Source organism: Ovis aries, chromosome 3 (assembly GCF_016772045.2).
Source record: "Ovis aries strain OAR_USU_Benz2616 breed Rambouillet chromosome 3, ARS-UI_Ramb_v3.0, whole genome shotgun sequence".
NCBI classification, from domain to species: Eukaryota; Metazoa; Chordata; class Mammalia; order Artiodactyla; family Bovidae; genus Ovis; species Ovis aries.
Genome location: NC_056056.1, coordinates 57,388,734 through 57,410,364, shown reverse-complemented (window position 1 = coordinate 57,410,364; position 21,631 = coordinate 57,388,734). Strand labels below are relative to the sequence as shown.

The window sequence follows — 21,631 nt, the reverse complement described above, 5'->3', positions numbered from 1 at the left end:
TGTTGTATCAGGATGACCTAGAAGTGGGCCAGACTTCAACAGCAGGAACACTTGGTGAATCCACCTGCCAGACACATCTGTGCCCAATAATCTCTACCACATCTACCCCTGCCAATTTTTTTGCTTTAGGATGGTGGTTCTCAGCACATGGTCCGTGAACCCCTGAAATCTTTAGGGGCAAAACTTAGTATAATAATACTGAGATGTTATTTCCCTTTTAAACTGTGTTAACATTTGAACTGATAATGCAAAGAAAAATGGGCAAAACTGTTGGCAACTTAGCAGGAGAGAGACCATGGTACCCAACTGCAGTAGTAGTCACTGCATTCCTCTCTGCCACACACTCACCACATTTAAAAAATGCCAATGTCAAGTAAGAACACTCTTGGAGCTTCCCTGGCGGTCCAGTGGTTAAGGCTCTGTGCTTCCACTGCAGGGGGTGCAGGTTTGATCCCTGCCTGGGGAAGTTTCTCATGCCAGGAGATGCAGCCAAAAAAAAAAAAAAATTAAAGAAAAAGGGGAAAAAAAGTTTTACAAAAAGAATGCTGTTAGTGAAGCAGTATAAAATTATTAATTTTATAAATTCCTGTCACTGGTGTACAGATCATTTTACTATTTTTTGTGAAGAACTGGAAAATATGAATACAATACTTCTGTATACCCAAATACAATGATAGTCTCATAGTTGTTCTAAGAAAGAACACTTGTGCAATTAAACTGAACTCAACTCACCTTTGTTTTCAAACTAATAGATTTTTTTTTGAGCAGTAGTTTCCATACACCCTTCATGCTCTCCCTGTTTCTCCTGTACTAACATTTTGTATTAGTGTGATATATTTGTGACAACTGATGAACTAATAATGATATTAATAACAAAGTTCATAGTTTACATTCAGTTCAGTTCAGTTCAGTCGCTCAGTCATGTCCAACTCTTTGCGACCCCATGAATTGCAGCACGCCAGGCCTCCCTGTCCATCACCAACTCCTGGAGTTCACTCAGACTTACATCCATTGAGTCAGTGATGCCATCCAGCCATCTCATCCTCTGTCATCCCCTTCTCCTCCTGCCCCCAATCCCTCCCAGCATCACAGTCCTTTCCAATGAGTCAACTCTTTGCATGAGGTGGCCAAAGTACTGGAGTTTCAGCTTTAGCATCATTCCCTCCAAAGAAATCCCAGGGCTGATCTCCTTCAGAATGGACTGGTTGGATCTCCTTGCAGTCAAGGGGTCACTATTTTTTAAATTTTATTAAAAAAAACTTTTAAATTTATTTTTCATTTGGCTTTGCCGGGTCTCAGTTGCAGCACACTGGATCTTTGATCTCTGTTGGGCATGCGTTGTATGGATGCTGAACAGAATTGAGTATATGGATTGCAGTTGCAGTGTATGGATTCTAGTTCCCTGACCAGAGATCAAACCCAGAGCCCCTGCATTGGGAGTCTTGGCAACTGGACTACCAGAAAAGTCCCTAGGGTTCATTCTTTATATTATACATTCTACGGGTCTTGATAAATATATAGCAACATGAATTCATCATGACACCATTAGAGTATCATACAGAATAGTTTCACTTCTCTAAAAATCCTCTGTGCTACATCTATTCATCTCTCCCTTCCTCCCCCACAACCTCTGGCAAACACCTATCTTTTTGCTATCTCCAAAGTTTTGCCTTTTCCAGGTTATCACATGGTATGTAGCCATTTCAGATTGGTTTCTTTCACTTAGCAATATGCATTTAAGATTCCTCCATGTCTTTGTGGATTGATAGCTCATTTCATTTTATTACTAAATATTCCATCATGTGGATGTGCTAGTTTACTTTATCCATTTACTTACTGAAGGAAATTTTGGTTTATTCCAAGTTTGGACAGTTATCAATAAAGCTGAGGTACATTCCTGTGCAGGTTTTGCGTGGGCATAAATTTTCAACTCATTTGAGTAAATACCAAGAAGCACAATTGCTGGATCATATGGTAAGAGTATGTTGAGTTTTGTAAGAAACTGCCTGTCTTCCAACTGTTTTGTATTCCTACCAGCAATGTAAGCAGAGTTTCTGTTGCTCCATTTCCTTACCAGCATTTATTGTTTTCAGAGCCTTGGATTTCTAGAATCTCACTGTTGTTTTTATTTTTTGGCCATGCTGTGGGGCTTGTGGGATCTTAGTTCCCAGGCCAGGGACTGAACCCAGGTCATGAAAGTGAAATTGCCCACTGGATCACCAGGGAATTGCCAAATGTGCAATATCCTAATAAGATATCAAGCATCTTTATTTTTGTCTTTTTTCTTTTAAACTGAACTACCATTTTACTTGAAAGGACATTGGACAGAAGAACTATGATTATTCAAACTGGTGCATTTAGCAAATACTTTATCAAAAATGAAAGGAACCTGTCCATTCAAGGAAAACAATAGATGGTATTTGTTGCCAATGGAAAAATTTGAGCTTTGAGGTGAAAACTAAAATTTGAGAAAACTTGTATCTGCCACTGTGTGCCTGGCAGCTTCCCAACACTTAAGAAACTTTACATTTAGAAGTGCTGCACAGCTTAGTTTTTAGATGGTCAGTATTTTCCAAATGACCATCTGTATGATTTTATAAAATTGTCAGGAGTAAAAGATCCATTCAAGTGTAAGATATACCAACAATTTTCTTAAACCTTCTATTTTATATTTGAGTATAGTTGATTAAGTGTTGTATTAGTTTCAGGTATATAGCAAAGTGATTCAGTTATACATGCACCTGTGAAGTGAAAGTGATAGTCACAGTCACTCAGTCGTTTCTGACTCTTTACAGTCCATGGATTTCTCCAGGCCAGAATACTGGAGTGGGTAGCCTTTCTCTTCTCCAGGGGATCCTCCCAAACCAGGGATCCAACCCAGGGATCCAACCCAGGTCTCCTGCATTGCAGGTGGATTCTTTACCAACTGAGCTGTCAGGAAAGTCCAAACATGCATCTACTCTCTCTCAAATCTTTCCCCAATTAGGTCATTGCATAATATTGAGCAGAGTTCCCTATGCTATACAGTAGGTCTTTATTGGTTATCCATTTTAAATATAGCAGTGTGTACATGTTGATTCTAAAGTCCCTAACTGTCCTCCCACTCATCCTTTCCCTGTGCAAGATAAACCAATGATTTTAATGTGTGTGTTAGTTGCTCAGTCGTGTCCGACTCTTTGTGACCCCATGGACTGTAGCCCGCCAGGCTCCTCTGTCCATGGGATTTTCCAGGCGAGAATAGTAAAGTGGGTTGCCATTTTCTCCTCCAGGGATCCTTGGCCATCCAGGGATCAAACCCGGGTCTCCTGAATTGCAGGCAGATTCTTTTAATGTCTAAGACACCCAGGGAAGCTTGATTTTATATAGTAAAGTTCATTATATGTTTTCCAATCCCACATCTGATTGCACGCATGCTAAGTTTCTTCAGTCATGTCTGACTCTGCGACTCCATGGACTCTAGCCCGCCAGAATCCTCTGTTCATGGGATTCTCCAGGTAGGAATACTGGAGTGGGTCCAGATAGGAATACTGGAGTGGGTCGTCATGCCCGTCTCCAGTGGATCTTCCCAACCCAGGAATTGAGCCTTTGTCTCTCTTGTCTCCTGCCTTGGCAGGCAGGTTTTTTACCACTAGTGCCAACTGGGAAACCCCCACATCTAACTAACTTAAAAAAAAAAAAACACACTTGTAAGTTTAGGTGTAGTATCAAAGAATAGCCACAATTACCTAAAGAGCCTGATAACATACTTCTCTTTCTACCAACAGTATCTGTGAGATCAGATTTCCTTCATATAGTTCAATGGAATACAGAAACAGAAATGATAATCCATCTTTCTTCAATTAAGTCAGGCATTAGAGAGATCTGCATGTAAAATAATACTATTCTCATATATTTTTTAGTGTGGAAAATATACTTTTTCATAAAAATGTTATTTATGTAAACATGTAATGGGTTCATTACTTTTTTTTTCCTTTTACTGAATCAATGCATATTTCAAACATTTCTCAGGGTAAATTTCCAATAGGGTAAATACGGGAAAATATAACCTATTATTCATAAAAAGCTCTTTCAGTTCAGTTCAGTTCAGTTCAGTAGCTCAGTCGTGTTTGACTCTTTGTGACTCCATGAATTGCAGCATGCCAGGCCTCCCTGTCCATCACCACCAACTCCCGGAGTTCACTCAAACTCATGTCCATCGAGTCAGTGATGCCATCCAGCCATCTCATCCTCTGTCGTCCCCTTCTCCTCCTGCTCCCAATCCCTCCCAGCATCAGAGTCTTTTCCAATGAGTCAACTCTTTGCATGAGGTGGCCAAAGTACTGGAGTTTCAGCTTTAGCATCATTCCTTCTAAAGAAATTCCAGGGCTGATCTCCTTCAGAATGGACTGGTTGGATCTCCTTGCAGTCCAATGGACTCTTCAAGAGTCTTCTCCAACACCACAGCTCAAAAGCATCAATTCTTCAGCGCTCAGCTTTCTTCACAGTCCAACTCTCACATCCATACATGACCACTGGAAAAAACTATAGCCTTGACTAGGCAGACCTTTGTTGGCAAAGTAATGTCTCTGCTTTTGAATATGCCATCTAGGTTGGTCATAACTTTTCTTCCAAGGAGTAAGCGTCTTTTAATTTCATGCTGCAGTCACCATCTGCAGTGATTTTGGAGCCCCCAAAAATAAAGTCTGACACTGTTTCCCCATCTATTTCCCATGAAGTGATGGGACCAGATGCCATGATCTTAATTTTCTGAATGTTGAGCTTTAAGCCAACTTTTTCACTCTCCTCTTTCACTTTCATTAAGAGACTTTTTAGTTCCTCTTCACTTTCTGCCATAAGGGTGGTGTCATCTGGATATCTGAGGTTATTGATATTTCTCCCGGCAATCTTGATTCCAGCTTGTGCTTCTTTCAGCCCAGTGTTTCTCATGATGTACTCTGCATATAAGTTAAATAAACAGGGTGACAGTATACAGCCTTGACGTACTCCTCTTCCTATTTGGAACCAGTCTGTTGTTCCATGTCCAGTTCTAACTGTTGCTTCCTGACCTGCAAATAGGTTCTTACGGTTCTCAATAATGTGTGTAGCAACATAAAGGGGTCCTGAGACTAAAAAGTGAAGAGGAACTAAAAGCCTCTTGATGAAAGTGAAAGAGGAGAGTGAAAAAGTTGGCCTAAAGCTCAACATTCAGAAAATGAAGATCATGGCATCCGGTCCCATCACTTCATGGGAAATAGATGGGGAAACCGTGGAAACAGTGTCAGACTTTATTTTGGGGGGCTCCAAAATCACTGCAGATGGTGACTGCAGCCCTGAAATTAAAAGACGCTTACTCTTGGAAGAAAAGTTATGATCAACCTAGATAGCATATTCAAAAGCAGAGACATTACTTTGCCAACAAAGGTCCGTCTAGTCAAGGCTATGGTTTTCCAGTGGTCATGTATGAATGTGAGAGTTGGACTGTGAAGAAAGCTGAGCGCCGAAGAATTGATGCTTTTGAGCTGTGGCATTGGAGAAGCCTCTTGGACTGCAAGGAGATCCAACCAGTCCATTCTGAAGGAGATCAGACCTGGGATTTCTGCAAGGAGATCCAACCGGTCCATTCTGAAGGAGATCAGCCCTGGGATTTCTTTGGAGGGAATGATGCTAAAGCTGAAACTCCAGTACTTTGGCCACCTCATGCAAAGAGTTGACTCATTGGAAAAGACTCCAGGAGATGGTGATGGACAGGGAGGCCTGGCGTGCTGCGATTCATGGGGTCGCAAAGAGTCGGACACGACTGAGCGACTGAACTGAACTGAACTGAACTGAATTGAGACTAAAAAATGTGAGAACCCCTGCACTAAGACGCCTTCCTCTGACCCTGCTTGTCAATTCCAGGGCAGAGGAACAATGCTACAAAGCTGTTCAAGACTCGCCTTCCCCGTCAAACACACTCTGTCTACTGCCCCTACTCTGCATTCCTCTGCAGCCAGGTCGTTCCGGTTTTCCTGCTGCTTTCAAATCTGTGGTTCCAGGCCGGGTCAGCCCTCCCAGGTGCATCCTCAACCGGGCGGGAAACTCTCTGGGAAGAGTTGACTTTTGCGCCCGCACCGTTCACACATCTGCAGCGACCTAAGAGGGGCGGGAAGGGAGCCAGGGAGGTCGTGGGCGCCGAGACTCTTCTTTAGGTTGATAGAGCGGAGAGGGCTCGGGAGGCCTCAGGGACGAGACTAGGTACTTGACAAAAAAGAGACAGGTCCACGCACACCTTCACTCATCGGTCACCAGCGAAGGCGGGCTCTGACCCCGCCCCCTCGCCCCTCGTTGCCCCGCCCCCAGACCCCTCGTTCCGCCCTCTACCGCCAAGCAGGGAGTCCGGCGCTGCTGACTAGGGCCCTTCACGACAGTCTTAGCGCTTTCCGGCTGGCCTCGCGCGTGCTGATGTGTCGGGGAGGCGGGGCTTAGGGGAGCCTCCCCTTGCGACGCCCCCAGGCTCGGAGGTTGTTGCTGTGGCATATCTACCTCCCCGAGGCCATGGCGGTCTCTGCTCGGCCCGCGCGGGCCCCGCGGGGCCCAGGTAGGCTCAGAGCCCCGCCTTGTGGCGGACAGAGAAGGGCGCGACTTTCGGAGGGGTTGGGGAGGGACGCCCTGCGGATCCTGGGGAAGGGAGCCTCGGGTGGGAAGGGTCTTGTAGAGAGAGATTGCAGTCTTCTGTTTCGCGGTGGGTTGATGACATTCAGGACGCTTTGCGATTAGGGGGCTGCAGTCTGAGAAAGGTTTTGGGGCATTGGGGGATCCTGGAGGAGGGGCTGCACTGCAGGGATGTTTCGAGCAGTCAGAGATCAGTGGGAAAACCCAGGTAGGCAGAAGCCCTAGACGGAGATTTCTCTGATTTGAGAAAGATTCTCTTTTAAAACATCTCCATTCCCATCTGTGCACGTGCAACTCTCTCCATTTATTGGTTGCAGACAAAGTAAAGAAAGACAAGGCTGCACAGACTTCAGGGCCCCGTCAGGGCAGCCAAATGGGGAAACTGTTGGGTTTTGAGTGGACAGATGTGTCCAGCTGGGAGAGGCTGGTGACCCTGCTGAATAGACCCACGGATCCTGCAAGCCTGGCAGTCTTCCGTTTTCTCTTCGGTAAGTCCAGTGTCTGGGAGGTGCCAGCGTGGTTGGGGGTGAAAGAATGACAATGGTCCCTTGTCCATTTCTTGGCTACTTACTTGCTTAGTGGACTAACCTTCCTTTTTCTAAAAGCTGAAGTGACTAATATCCTGGAAGAACTCTTTGTAACCCAGTTTTGACTCCTCTGATTAGGGCTTGGAGATCAGAAGTGCTTTGATCCGAGGCTACAGGAAATACAGAGACAGAGGAACAGGAACCCATTTTATTTGTGGAATGAAGTTTTCCAGTAACTACGCTAAGGACTAGACTTCAGAGAAATGGCAGGTGTGACAAAGCAGCCATTTAGGCTGTGACTGCCTAATCCAGACCTTTCTAACTCATAGGCCACAGCATGTATGTTTGGCATGAGTTACAGACATGCCGAGATATTACTCTCCTTAACCCAGTGGTTCTCAACTGGAGACGATTTTGCTCTCCAGGGAACATTTGGCAATGTCTCTAGACATTTGTATTTGTCACAACTAGGTGTGGGGGGGAGGGGAAGAAGTGGTTACTGGCATCTACGCAGAAATCAGGGTTGCTGCTGAATGACCTATGAACCACAGGGTAGACCTCCAGCAAATAATTAACCAGGCCAAACTGAATTGTCCTGGGATTGAGAAATCCTGCCTTAATTTGGAGCTAGCTTCCTGACCTGAGTAGCCCTTCTGTTTACCCCAGTGTGCTGGCTAGATACTGCTGTGCCAGGAAGTAAAAGAGGGTGAGGGCGCATCACCCCAGAGCACTTTGTGTAGCCGATAAGACAGACCTTTACAAACATGACCATCAAAACCTGAATAGCTTCAATAGCACTTTGTACGCTTCTTTCATTTAGTCTTCTCTGAGACCCTGCAAAATATTATGAGCCCCTTCTCACAAATGGGGAATGGACTCAGGGAGGTGCAGTGGCTGACATCCCACAACTGGCGTAATGCCTAGCACAGAGTAGGCACTCAACCAATTCCCAGGTGGCGCAAGTGGTAAAGAACCTGTCTGTCAATGCAGGAGATGCGGGTTCGACCCCTGGGTCAGGAGATCCCTTGGAGGAGGAAATGGCAACCCACTCCAGTATTCTTGGCTGGAGAATCCCATGGACGGGGCCCCAGTCCATTGGATTAAAAAGAGTCAGACACGACTGAAGCGACTTAGCAAGCATGATTATTGTTGAATTGAGTTCTTTCTGGATCTGGGTGTGCTCGACTGTATTCCAGTATGTTCCATGGTTGCCTTTGCTGAGGCCTATCAGCACCCTCCTCCTCTGCCTTCTCAGGGCTGATGATGGTGCTGGACATTCCCCAGGAGCGGGGTCTCAGTTCCCTAGACCGAAGATACCTGGATGGCCTGGAGGTGTGTCGCTTCCCCTTGCTGGACGCCCTGCAGCCACTGCCACTTGACTGGATGTATCTGGTCTACACCATCATGTTTCTGGGTGAGAGAAACTGCAGGAGAGATGGGAGTATTGACTGACCTACCTAAAACCCAGAAATCCGAAGCATGTTGGCAAATGACCCGGGTCTTGGGTTTCATTTTTATTTTTGGCTGTGCCACATGGTTTGCGAGATTTTAGTTCCCTGACTGGGGATCGAACTTAGGCCCTTGGCATTGAAAACACTTAAGTCCTAACCACTGGGCCGCCAGGGAATTCTCTAGGTTTTCTTATTTCACTTCTTCTATAACTTATAATTTCATCCTGCTGACCTGTGTGTCATCTGAGCTGTGACTCCTTAAGTCTTTTTAAAATATTGAAATAACATTTAGTTGAGATTTATTTTTATCTGATTATAAAATGTCTGATGATTTTCTTAACCCCACCCATAGCCTGTCCCAGGGGAGCTGGGCCTGTGGTGACCCTTTGACCTTTTAATCCTCTCCCCTACCAATCCCAGGGGCACTGGGCATGATGCTGGGCCTGTGCTACCGGATAAGCTGTGTGTTATTCCTGCTGCCATACTGGTATGTGTTTCTCCTGGACAAGACATCGTGGAACAACCATTCCTATCTGTATGGCTTGTTGGCCTTTCAGCTGACATTTGTGGATGCACACCACTACTGGTATGAGTCTAGGGGGAACGAGGGAGGGGTTGGCTGTATCAGGATGGTCACCAGTAAGGTCCTAGCACTTGTCCCAGCAAGCATATCTTCAACCACGCTTTGCAGAGTAAACATAACTTGTAAACAAGCAAAGGTGACTTGGATGGACTCCGGAGGGGCAAGGGTCAGTGAGGCGGGAGCTCTGAGGGTGACCACAAGCAGAATGGCTCCATTCCCACCCCTTTACTCTTTCCCTATCTCCCCAGGTGCCTTGATCTGTCCACTTCCTGTAATCCTCTTAGAAGAAGAGAAGACTAAAGCCAGACATAGCTGTTTTCAAATACTTCTAGGGTGGTCATGTGGAAGAGGGAGCAGAGTTTCTCTGTGAGGGACAGAATTAGAGCCAAGAGTAGACATTGCTGTGGGGCAGAGGCATGTCAGAAGGAGAGGGCCCACCAGGGCTGCTCAGCAGAGCTGTCCCTGGAGGAGGTAACCCTTCCCTACCTCTGGCTTATGTGACCATCTTTCAGGGGAGGTGAAAAAGGGATTTGGAGACAGGGTGGCAGAACTGATGATCTTTAAGGAATCCTTCTATTACTAAGTGAAAAGCAAGTATGAGCTGTCAGTAACATGGGCATGGGAAGAAAAACTCAAACACTGGATTCGTTAGTGATTTATCAGTCATTAATAACATGTCAATCATCAGTACACCTATGCAGATATCCCCTTTTTGTAAACCTGTACATTCATTCAGAGTGGCCAGCTCTCATCATAAAGAATTAAGAGGCAGTTGGGCTTTCCTGGAGGCTCAGATAGTAAAGAATCCGCCTGCAATGCAGGAGACCCAGGTTTGATCCCTGGATCAGGAAGATACCCTGGAAAAGGGAATGGCTGGTATTCTTGCCTGGAGAATGCCATAGACAGAAACCTGATGGGCTACAGTCCATGGAGTCACAAAGAGTTGGACATGACTGAGTGACTAACACTCTTTGACAGAATACCCCAGAAAGTCTCATTTTTGTGATTTTTGCACAATTTGAAAAAGTATCTATCATTCACTGAAGGCTTTCCACATGCCAAGCACTATGCTAAACACTTGCTTTTTCCATGTTATAATCCCATGAGGTCCATAGTGCTGTTCCCATTGTATAAATGAAGAAATTAAGGCTTAGAGACATAAAGGATTTGTCTAAGGTCACCGAGCAGTTAAGAGGCATAAATGAGACTCCAGCACTGGCAGACTCCAGTGCTCTTGAGCACAAGTATAATAACCTGCCCCTTTCCTGGCTTCTCTGCTCATTCTGTGTCTTCTTGAAAACCTGCTTTGCTTCTGCCTCCCCAGAATACATCTAATCTTAGTAGTCTGGTTTTTTCAGTTCTCAGCCTAGGTACACTGTTACTAGATATTCTCTGGCCCTAGATCCTAGCATCCAGGTCTGTGAAATGTCAGTTTGTCTTGAAAACTGAAACTTTGCTTTAAATGCACTATGTATGTTTTCATACACCAGCTTTGCAAACATTCCCTGAAATACCTTCTTTTTCAAATTTATTCCTATTTTAGCACTGTAATCTTTTTTTTTTTTTTTTTGCATATCAGGGATTCTTTCAGAGAAGGCAGTAGCACCCCATTCCAGTATTCTTGCCTGGAAAATTCCATGGATGGAGGAGCCTGGTGGGCTGCAGTCCATGGGGTCGCTGAGGGTTGGACACAACTGAGCAACTTCACTTTCACTTTTCACTTTCATGCATTGGAGAAGGAAATGGCAATCCACTCCAGTGTTCTTGCCTGGAGAATCCCAGGGACGGGGAGCCTGGGGGCCTGCCGTCTCTGGGGTTGCACAGTCAGACACGAGTGAAGTGACTTAGCAGCAGTAGTAGTGATTCTTTATGCCCTTCCCCCATGCAGTGGATGGGGTGGCAGGTGGAGCAAGGGGAAGTACACCTTCCCTCATGCAGGTAACACAAGGTCAGTGTACACTGGTCTTACCGCCAACTGCCCTGTAGCCATGGGATGGGGCATGGAGGGTCTACAGCCCCTTTCTTCTAGGGCTAGCACTGTAGTCTTTTTCCTGGTTTGTTTTATGAGGAGAGACTAATTTGTTAACTAACATGTTAAACACTGAATATTTTGTTGTTGTTATAACTCACTAGTAGTTACAACTAGTAGTTTCTGTTATGACTTGAAATAATCGTTACAGGGTGCTCAAATAATTTGCAAGGGCCTCAGAATAGCCCAGAGAACTGAGAAGATGTGGGCGATACCCTAGAATAGAGAGATCATTACAGAGATATCCTGGAATAGAGAGATGATTACATTTGAAAAGCAAGGTAGAAATGGGACTGGACTAAGAACCTGTCCTCCACCCTTCTCCCTCTCACTGCAGGTCTGTGGATGGCCTGCTGAGGGCCCGGAAGCGGAACGCCCACGTGCCCCTTTGGAACTATGCTGTGTTGCGTGGCCAGGTACCAGATCGCAGGAGAGAGGGCTTGTTCTTCACAGCCATTGGCAGCATGGCCGCCCACTGTCAGACTTCACTCTGCTTGGCCTCCCTGAATCTTCTCCTCTTCCCTCCTCCTCTTTGAAACTCAACTGTTAAAAAATTTTTTTACTTATTTATTTTATCTTTGGCTATGCTGGGTATTCATTGCTGCATACGAGTCTCTCTTTAGTTGTGGAGAGCAGGGGCTACTCTTGAGTGCTGTGCCCCAGTTTCTCATTGTGGTGGCTTCTCTGATTGTACAACATGGGCTCTAGGCAAGAGAGCTTTGTGGGCTCTAAAGTGTGGGCTCACTGGTTGTGTGGTGCTGGGCTTAGCTGCCCCTCAGCATGTAGGATCTTCCTACATCAGGCATTGAAGCCATGTCCCTTGCATTGGTAGGTAGATTCTCATCTACTGGACCACCAGGGACATCCCTCTTTTTCCCTTTTTGCTGGAAAGCTGGGCTGGCTTCTCCCTGTTTTCTAATCTAATCTACTTCCCAATCTCTGGGGTCTCTCACCTTGTCATACAAAGAAAGAATAGAGCTTTATTCCCACCAGCTTAGTATCCTCATAAGGAAAGAATAACCTCTGTGCTTCATGACTTTCCTTTTTCCTTTATGACTTTTCCTTCAAAAGTGAAAGTAAAGTGAAAGTGTTAGTTGCTCAGTCCGGTCTGACTCTTTGCAGCTGCATGGACTGTGGTCTGCCAGGCTCCTCTGTCCATGGAATTCTCCAGGCAAGAATACTGGAGTGGGTTGCTGTTCCTTTCTCCAGGGGATCTTCCCAATTCAGAGATGGAACCCAGGTCTCCTGCATTGTAGTCAGATTCTTTACTATCTGAGCCACCAGGGAAGCCCAACTTTACCATCCTGACTTTGCCTAATACTGTGCCTGATATCTGTAGGATGTTAGGTGAGTGGACGTCTGAGATGAATGAATAGAGTAGATCTCGTCTCTCAGGCCCTGGACTGAGGTCAGAACTGATTTGTGACTGTCTGTGGAGGATGAGGTTCTGACTTTGTTTGAATATTCGTTTTGCATATCGTGTTTGCAGATCTTCATCGTGTACTTCATTGCGGGCATAAAGAAGCTGGACGCAGACTGGGTGGAAGGCTACTCTATGGAATACCTGTCTCGGCACTGGCTCTTCAGCCCTTTCAAGTGAGTGGCAGGGCAGAGGCCTAGAGTGGCCAGGTGCAGGGTTGGGGGGCTCACTTCCTTCAGGTCTATGGTCCTAGCTGCTGCTCCCGCTTTGCCTAAATTTGCTGCATGCTTCACTCTGTCCACTCATCTCCCTCTTCAGCAGAAGGCAGAGTTGATGATGTCAATAGATCTAGGCTTAGCTGCCCCTGGGAGACTTACAGCCTGGGCCAGAATGAAGGGAAAAGAAATAAAGGAAAGGGGAGTGCCAGCACTAGGTGACTTGCAGAGTGAGTATCTTCCCAGACCAGGGATCGAACCCGTGTCCCCTGCACTGGCAGACAGATTCTTAACCACTGGACCACCAGGGAACCCCTTTCTCGTCTGTCTTTGTACTCTTCCCTCTGCCCTGACACCTCCCACTTCCGGAAGTTTGACATCATTATATTAGCCAAGTGTTCCCCTTGTAAAGTTTCTCTTCTGGTATACCTCCAGGAAGAACCTGCCCTGCACAACACACACACTGCTCAGTCAAAGTTTGCTCTGGGAGCTCTGCCCTTGCTTATTACTTAGGGCATGTTGAAAGAAATTGGACACCTGAAGTATGTGAGATTCCCTGGTGGCTCAGATGGTAAGGAACCAGCCTGCAGTGCAGGAGACCCGGGTTCAATACCTGGCTTGGAAAATCCCATGGACAGAGTAGCCTGGTGGGCTATAGTCCCTAAGGTCGTAAAGAGTTGGACACGACTGAGTGACTAACACTCTTAATTAAGTAGGAATGAAAAGGGGTTGGAAAACCCTCCCAGAGGATGTCTTTGTGTGGAATTCTCTACCCACCTGCCGGGGTGGATCATGCAGCATGGAGAGGGTAGCAGAGGTGCCTCGACTGTGAGTATTCGGTGCGTGCTAGTGCCTGAGCTCTGACCCTGGTGTCTGCAGACTTGTGTTGTCCGAGGAGATGACGAGTCTGCTGGTGGTGCACTGGTGCGGACTGCTGCTCGACCTCTCGGCCGGTTTCCTGCTCTTCTTTGATGCCTCGAGACCCATCGGCTTCGTCTTCGTGTCCTACTTCCACTGCATGAATTCCCAGCTTTTCAGCATCGGTCAGTTCCTGTAATCTGGTGGGAAACAGGAAGCCGCACGTGTGCAGGGGAGGGACGGACCAGTGGCCCACGTGGCAGGGGCAGACGGTGACAGGAACAGGAGCCAAGCTGAGCCGGACGTCCTCGCTGAGAGATGGAAACAGATGGGAAGGTGGCCCAGGGCTTTTGGGCTCAGCTAGTATGTTTTGTAATAAGTTTCTGTGGGAAGTAATAGGCTCCAGTTGAGAATTTCTTTTATCATAAGTGAAATACCTGGGAGAGGCTGCCTCGGAGAAGGGGAGGTGTGGAGGCGATGAGCCACGTTTTCCAGCCCAACTCCTGAAGTGCTGGTTTCCTCCCCGTTGTTCTAGGCATGTTCCCCTACGTCATGCTGGCCAGCAGCCCCCTCTTCTGCTCTCCTGAGTGGCCTCGGAAGCTGGTAGCTCACTGCCCGAAAAAGCTGCAAGAGCTGCTGCCCCTCAGGACTGCCCCTCAGCCCAGCACTTCCTGCATGTATAAGAGGAGCCGGGCCAGAGGCAGTCAGAAGCCAGGGCTGCGCCACCAGCTGAGCACTGCCTTCACCCTGCTCTACCTCCTGGAGCAGCTCTTCTTGCCCTATTCCCACTTCCTCACCCAGGTTCGTGCGGGCTGGGGGTCTGCTTGGATAGTGGTAAAGGGGACCATGCTCAGGAGAGAAGCAGGCAGGTCTGGGGACCTCTCTAGGCAGAGGACGGCGTTAGCATGAGGAGCATGGAGCTGATTCCCACCGCCCTGCCTCCTCAGGGGTACAACAACTGGACCAACGGGCTATACGGCTACTCTTGGGACATGATGGTGCACTCCCGCTCCCACCAGCACGTGAAGATCACCTACCGTGATGGCCGCACCGGCGAGCTGGGCTACCTCAACCCTGGGGTGAGATGCCACTAACTTCCTGGCCTTCAGAGGCCCCCTGGAGCTTTGGGGTCTGGTCTCTGTGGGTCCACTTTGCCCTTTCTCTGGAGCTAGGTGGAACCTTCTTTTGTGGGGGTTGAAATGGGGCAGTGTCATTCACATCCCTCAATTGAGATGAGACTTAGAAAGGTGAGTACCACTAGCCCAGCGATGAAAAACAATTCTTCCACACAGTTTTTTGGTTCTCATATTTTTTTCTTTCCTGTCAAAACTGGCAGCAGGCAGGGATCTTTTTGTGCCTTCGGCATTGCATGACCTGTCTGGAAGCTCAACAACGAGGTGGGACTAATGTGGGGGTTTGGGGCAGGTATTTACACAGAGCCGGCGTTGGAAGGACCATGCAGACATGCTGAAGCAATATGCCACTTGCCTGAGCCGCCTGCTGCCCAAGTACAATGTCACTGAGCCCCAGATCTACTTTGATATTTGGGTCTCCATCAATGACCGCTTCCAGCAGAGGTGGGCAAGGGGAGCAGAGAAGGGGGAAAACGTGAAGTCCAGCCTTTTTTGGCCAAGATGACTAGCCTGTGCTCCTCAGTGTTGTCTTGCTTGCAAGGCTGTCCGCTGGTGCATGTCTCTGTTGACCTGGTTGTGGGCATAGCTGATTGCATCCAGCAGAGGGCACCGTCATCCCGAAGAAAAGGGAACTCATTCTCTTAGAAGCTGTTAACTCTCCTCAGGCGGCCACTAACCCCCATTCTTCCCAGTGCTCCAGAATCTCTTTCCCCTCTTCTGTTTCTCTGTCCCCAACTGGCAGTAACATGCTGACATAGGCTGTTTCTTCTTTCTGGAAAACCGTTTGTTCTATCCGGGAACGGTGATGAACAAAACTGGGAATTCTGGTATGTAGGTGGCTATGGCCTTAGAACATGATTTCTTTCCCTAAGGATTTTTGACCCTCGTGTGGACATCGTGCAGGCTGCCTGGTCCCCCTTCCAGCGTACACCTTGGCTGCAGCCACTGCTGATGGACCTATCTCCCTGGAGAACTAAACTACAGGAGATCAAGAGCAGCCTGGACAACCACACCGAAGTTGTCTTCATTGCAGATTTCCCTGGTATGAAAAAAAGTACAAAGGCTTTGCTGTCTCCCTCCTGGCCTCCTAGGCCAGGGACACAGTGTGTGATGGAGCCGCGAGGGTCTGCTCCTGGTGGGAGGCTGGTTTTTGAAACCCGAGGTGGAAGTGCTGGTGAAGGTGTGATTTCTCTGTTCTGACTGGGAGTGAGTTCACGCCACCTTGGGGTGGGATGGGAACTCTTGCCCCTGGCAGGGCTGCACCTGGAGAACTTCGTGAGCGAAGACCTGGGCAACACTAGCATCCAGCTGCTGCAGGGGGAGGTGACCGTGGAGCTGGTGGCAGAACAGAAGAACCAGACTCTTCAGGAGGGAGAAAAAATGCAGGTGTTTGGCTTGAATTAACAATGATAGAAAACTTTTGATGAGTGCAGTTGATTTAGTATAAATGCAAAATCCTTTAACGTAACAGTAATGCAGTGGGAGGCTTCCCTAGTGGCTCAATTGATAAAGAATCCACCTGCCAATTGCAGGAGATGCAGGTTCAATCCTTGGGTCAGGAAGATCCCCTGGAGAAGGAAGTGGCAACCTGCTCCAGCATCCTTGCCTGGAAAATACCATGGACAGAGAAGCCTGGTGGGCTACAGTCCATGGGGTCACCAAAGAGTTGGACACGACTTAGCGACTAAATAACGATGCATTGGGGCTGAAAAAGCAAGGGCCCTGGGGGCTATAAATAGCCTTGTATAGGATTCTAGAGGTCAGTTCCTTTGGATTCCAAAATACAAGAAAAAAGATGGAGGTGGGGAAGTGGAGGGAGGCCACAGGCTGGCTAGGGAAAGGCTAGAGAGTGAGAGATCCATTTCTTGCCCCCTTTCAGTTGCCTGCTGGTGAGTACCATAAGGTGTACACAGTGTCGTCCAGCCCTTCCTGCTACATGTACATCTACGTCAACACTACAGAGGTTGCACTAGAGCAAGACCTGGCGTATCTTCAAGAATTGAAGGAGAAGGTGGAGAATGGAAGTGGTGAGCATCTGAAGATTTGGGCTGAGAGAGCCCACTTTATAGGAAGTCCGGGTCATGATCGAGGATCTGCCCACTTAACAAATGAATTTGAAGCGTCTAGCTGGGGAAAGAGGAGTTCTAGAAGAGAGAATGCTCTCTTCTTAGTGATTCCTCTTTTTGCCCTCTTCCGGACAGAAACAGGGCCTCTGCCTCCAGAGCTGCAACCTCTGCTCGAAGGGGAAGTCAAAGGTGGCCCTGAGCCAACACCACTGGTCCAGACCTTCCTTAGACGCCAGCAAAGGCTCCAAGAGATTGAACGCCGGCGAAATGCCCCTTTCTATGAGCGATTTGTCCGCTTCTTGCTGCGAAAGCTCTTTATCTTTCGCCGCAGGTAAGCTTTACCCAATAGTACTTGTCTTTGTCATCAGATGTTTGCAGGCTGGGTCACTGTTCTCTGGTGAGAGTAACAGTAGGGACTTTCCCAGAAGAGGACAATCCAGTGCTAAACTTCTCCCTTTTTCCTCTCTCCTTGCTCCTCTCCCTGATTTATTGGGAGAGTAAATGGTATGTCTGATGGGCACTGTCTAGTTCTGACTCAGCTTATCTCCTGTGGGTTATTCCTACCTCACCCTGGAATCCTCAGACTGTGTGAAGAGTGGGGTGCCCTTCCAGCTGGGATGGGGGTGTCTGGGGGGAGATTCTTGTCTGTGGGTGAGAGGCCAGATGACCAGGTGTCCTCTGAGAGCTTTGGCAGGATTGCCTGTGTTGAAATAGGAGTTTGGACAGCTGGCTTTTTCCCATCTTTTTCAGCTTTCTCATGACTTGTATCTCACTTCGAAATCTGGCATTAGGCCGCCCTTCCCTGGAGCAGCTGGCCCAAGAAGTGACTTACGCCAACTTGCGACCCTTTGAGCCAGCGGGAGAGCCAAGTCCTGTAAACACAGATTCTTCAAATCCTAACCCTCCCGAGCCGGATTCTCACCCTGTCCACTCAGAGTTCTGAGGGAGGCCGGATGTGGAGTATAGATGTGGCAGCAGCCAGTCACAGGACCATTACAAAGGCAGTGGACATGTGAAAAAACTACTTCAGATTTTTTGTTTTTCCTCCATATCCATGGCTATAATAAATTCAGAGAGGATAGATTAGAGGGACCAAGGAAATAAGGCAAGGATAAGATTTATCAGTTCCAAGGTTGAGGGGCTTGGGCAGTGGGGTTAAAAAACAATGTGAAAATGTCTTTCAAGGGGTAAGAATTAGGTTTAAAGTGACTTGCTCCTTGCCAGAAGAGAGTTAATGGTCCATGAAAATAACAGCTGCTGTTCTTAATTAAGTGCTTGCCATATACAGGCACTGTGTGAAACCCTGTCCTAGAATTATTACACTTATTCCTTAAGAGCCATAAGCCCTATTTTGTGGTTGGGGAAGCTGAGGCTGAGAGGTAGTATAATTCGCTCAAAGACATATACCTAATAAGGGATGGACTGACTGATGGTCTGAACTTCAAGTCTGTTTGGCTTAAGGTCCTGCACCCTGCCTCTTAAAATTTTCAGAATCACTGACAGTAATTCTGAAATAACATAGCTTAAAACTTGTCTGATTATAAAGTGTGATTAGGATGGTGACCAGGTTTTAGATACAGAGTAATTTTCTCTTCACTGCAATTTTGATTCTTTTTTTTTGTTCCTATTATTTATACAGCCAGTTTTTCACTAGGGGTTATGAGCATAGAATAGCAGAAAGTTAAACTGATAACAGAATTTAGATGATTAATAGTGATATATATCTAAAAAATAAGCTTAGTATTTAGCATTATTCTAGTTTTCAATGAGCAGGAGGTGATATAAAGTGAGATTTAACCAAATGTAATGAAATCAGGGGATGTTTGCAGTCATGATGTATAAGATTTGGATGTGATTCTGGAAGATCCTCAATTCTGTGAAAATTCAAAGGCCTGGCACTGGGCTAGGAAGTGAGAATGCATAATTAACAGAAACAAACGAAAAACAGGCCCTGCTTGGGAACCCTGTGTGGAGGCAGAGGCCAGCGGCAGCAGGCTGGCAGTCCCAGTTACTTTGATAAAGGATTGCATTTGTTTTCTGTCTTCTTTTCCCATGCTCCACTCCATCCAATCTCAGGGTTCTTTCCTAAGTGGCTGCTTTTCACCATATACACTTGGGTTGACTATGTCCACTCCATGGTTTCCAAGGATGCCGCTGCTTAGATTTCTTTCCTGTGCTCTAGAACTGTTTATCTAGCTCCACCTGGCTATCCCAGAGTTTTTAACTGTCATAAACACAAGATGCGTTCATCCACAACTGCTTATTACCGAATGGCAGCTGTTTTTTTGATTCTTCCATTTTCCTTCCATTTCTTAAGATTTCAAGGCCCATCAGTTCTACCTCTTACTTTTTGGACCTGTTGAATTCATCTCTCCTACCTCTGTCCTTTCAGCCTTTATACTGGAATCCAGTTAGAGACAGATCAGAGCAGGGCTGCCAGGGAGTTGTGCAGGTTGGGCCTGAGTGCACTCAACTGACCCAAGTGGAGCCTGGCAGTAAGTCCTGTGATTCACACAAGGCATTTTGTGGGTTAGAGATAGCTGTGGCACAGGGCACTTTGCTAAGAACCATGCGTGGGAAACACTGGTTTTCAATGCTTTTGCAGATCCCCTCAGTGACATGATATACCTTGGCACTGTGTCCTTTCCCATAACTGCTGCCCCACCCGCCTTTTTACTAGGTGAAAATAATAAAAGTAGTTCTTCATTTTGGAAGGAAACTCTTACAGAAGTATTTTTCTTGTTACAGGCAAGGATGTTACTTTCCCCCAACTGTTAGTGTACCACCTGTCTCATTTTCCAAGTGACAATGCTGTGGGTACCTAATACTGTTAAGAAAAGCTGTTCACTGGAGGAAATCTGGGTTCTCCAGGTTTCAGTATTCAGACCCTGGTAATCAATGTTTAGCCAGAAGGCTTTGCTTCCTACCATAGGCCAGCATTTAGGTCTTTTGTCCCTGACCAGTGTCATCCCTGGAGAAGGCAATGGCACTCCACTCCAGTACTCTTGCCTGGAAAATCCCATGGGTGGAGGTGCCTGGTAAGCTGCAGTCCATGGGGTCGCGAAGAGTCAAGACACGACTGAGCGACTTCCCCTTTTCCCTTTCATGCACTGGAAAAGGAAATGGCATCCCACTCCAGTGTTCTCGCCTGGAGAATCCCAGGGACGGGGGAGCCTGGTGGGCTGCCATCTATGAGGACGCACAGAGTCAGACACGACTGAAGTAACTTAGCAGCAGCAGCAGCGTCATCCCCCTTGAAACTAGTAAAGTATGATTTTCAACTTAAACACGTTTCACATTCCCTTTCATTAGCACTTTATGCTTTTGATTCTCAAGCTGTAACCATTTCCTGCCTTTGCACCTACTGGCCTCCCTGAGCTTGTTAATCCCCAACCTATACCCCGGGTCTAGGCAGAGGACAAGCCACCTTTGTCACTCTCGTCTGCAAGCTCCTTGACAATAGGTGTCATCCTAGTAAATGCTGAACCAAACCTCAAGGCCGTTATTTCTCTGGTGCTGTTCCACCAGCCTACAGATGCTTCATCCTCAGTCATTATTTGACCATGGTTCACTGCAGATGGTGATTGCAGCCATGAAATTAAGATGCTTACTCCTTGGAAGGAAAGTTATGACCCACCTAGATAGCATATTCAAAAGCAGAGACACTACTTTGCCAACAAAGGTCCATCTAGTCAAGGCTGTTTTTCCAGTAGTCATGCATTGATGTGAGTTGGACCGTGAAGAAAGCTGAGCACCGAAGAATTGATGCTTTTGAACTGTGGTGTTGAAAACTCTTGAGAGTCCCGTGGATTGCCAGGAGATCCAACCAGTCCATTCTACAAGGGATAAATCCTGGGTGTTCTTTAGAAGGAATGATGCTAAAGCTGAAACTCCCAATACTTCAGCCACCTCACGCAAAGAGTTGACTCACTGGAAGACTCTGATGCCAGAAGGGATTGGAGGCAGAAGGGGACAACAGAGGATGAGATGGCTGGATGGAATCACTGACTTGATGGACTTGGAGTTGGTGATGGACAGGGATGCCTGGCGTGCATCCCTGGGGTCGCAGTCGGACACGACTGAGCAACTGAACTGAGATACCAAGTGTCTTGGCCATCTAAAAGCTTTTTGGTATTCTGGAGCTTTTCAATGTCATGAAAAGTTGAAGTTCTCAAGTTTCACAGCAGGTGGAGAGTTCACACTCCCATAAGATTTAACCTTGCCTTTCCTCCCAAACCGGTTTCTAAACTTTTAACTCTCCAAGCAAACAGATATAAACAGGTATTGCTTGGGCCTCATTTGCAAGAGTAAAGCATTTCAACCATTTGATTTCATATTTGCTGGTGTAAACATGGGCTATGTAGTTCAAGAGCTGGTTGATAACTGCCGTTAATTCAGAATACACATCCTCATTGTGGTTTTGTTTAAACTTTATCCATTGTATGATGGATCCTCACTGTTCCCTCACTACTTTTCAAACTGTAGTACATAACTTGTAGCCTTTAACCCATTTATACAAAAGGGGAATTTAAGGCATTATTTTTACATTTTCAAAATGATGAAAATTGGTTTTAAAACACCACTCTTCTCACAAGACTCATTTTAGTGGTTTTTATGCCTCGAAAGCACTGCTGATAGTGCAGCAATGGCTGTTGTAATAAGACGTGAATTTTGCCCACTGTGTTGGCCAAAAAAGGGAGTGCTGGACAAACCTTCAAC

The 21,631-nt window shown here is 46.8% G+C and overlaps 1 protein-coding gene across 2 annotated transcripts; it reads left to right on the top strand.

Moving 5' to 3' along the window:
* The first annotated feature begins 6,477 nt into the window (after positions 1 to 6,477).
* On the top strand, positions 6,478 to 21,246 carry GGCX (gamma-glutamyl carboxylase). Of its 2 annotated transcripts, NM_001009750.1 has the most exon segments (15): positions 6,478 to 6,556; positions 6,948 to 7,118; positions 8,413 to 8,571; positions 9,029 to 9,194; positions 11,558 to 11,636; positions 12,710 to 12,816; positions 13,735 to 13,898; positions 14,249 to 14,514; positions 14,661 to 14,792; positions 15,139 to 15,290; positions 15,719 to 15,888; positions 16,102 to 16,232; positions 16,726 to 16,873; positions 17,048 to 17,243; positions 17,663 to 17,887. In NM_001009750.1, coding segments are annotated over 15 exon segments (2,277 nt in total). In that variant the 5' UTR covers positions 6,478 to 6,513; the 3' UTR covers positions 17,856 to 17,887.
* The last annotated feature ends 385 nt before the right edge of the window (positions 21,247 to 21,631 follow it).

Excerpts from the sequence above, each read along its gene's own strand:
- GGCX (XM_060411596.1), top strand. The coding sequence starts at position 8,541 with ATGTATCTGGTCTACACCATCATGTTTCTGG. Across the intron at positions 9,195-11,557 it reads GTGGATGCACACCACTACTG|GTCTGTGGATGGCCTGCTGA; the intron begins GTATGAGTCTAG and ends CTCTCACTGCAG. Across the intron at positions 16,233-16,725 it reads AGGAGGGAGAAAAAATGCAG|TTGCCTGCTGGTGAGTACCA; the intron begins GTGTTTGGCTTG and ends GCCCCCTTTCAG.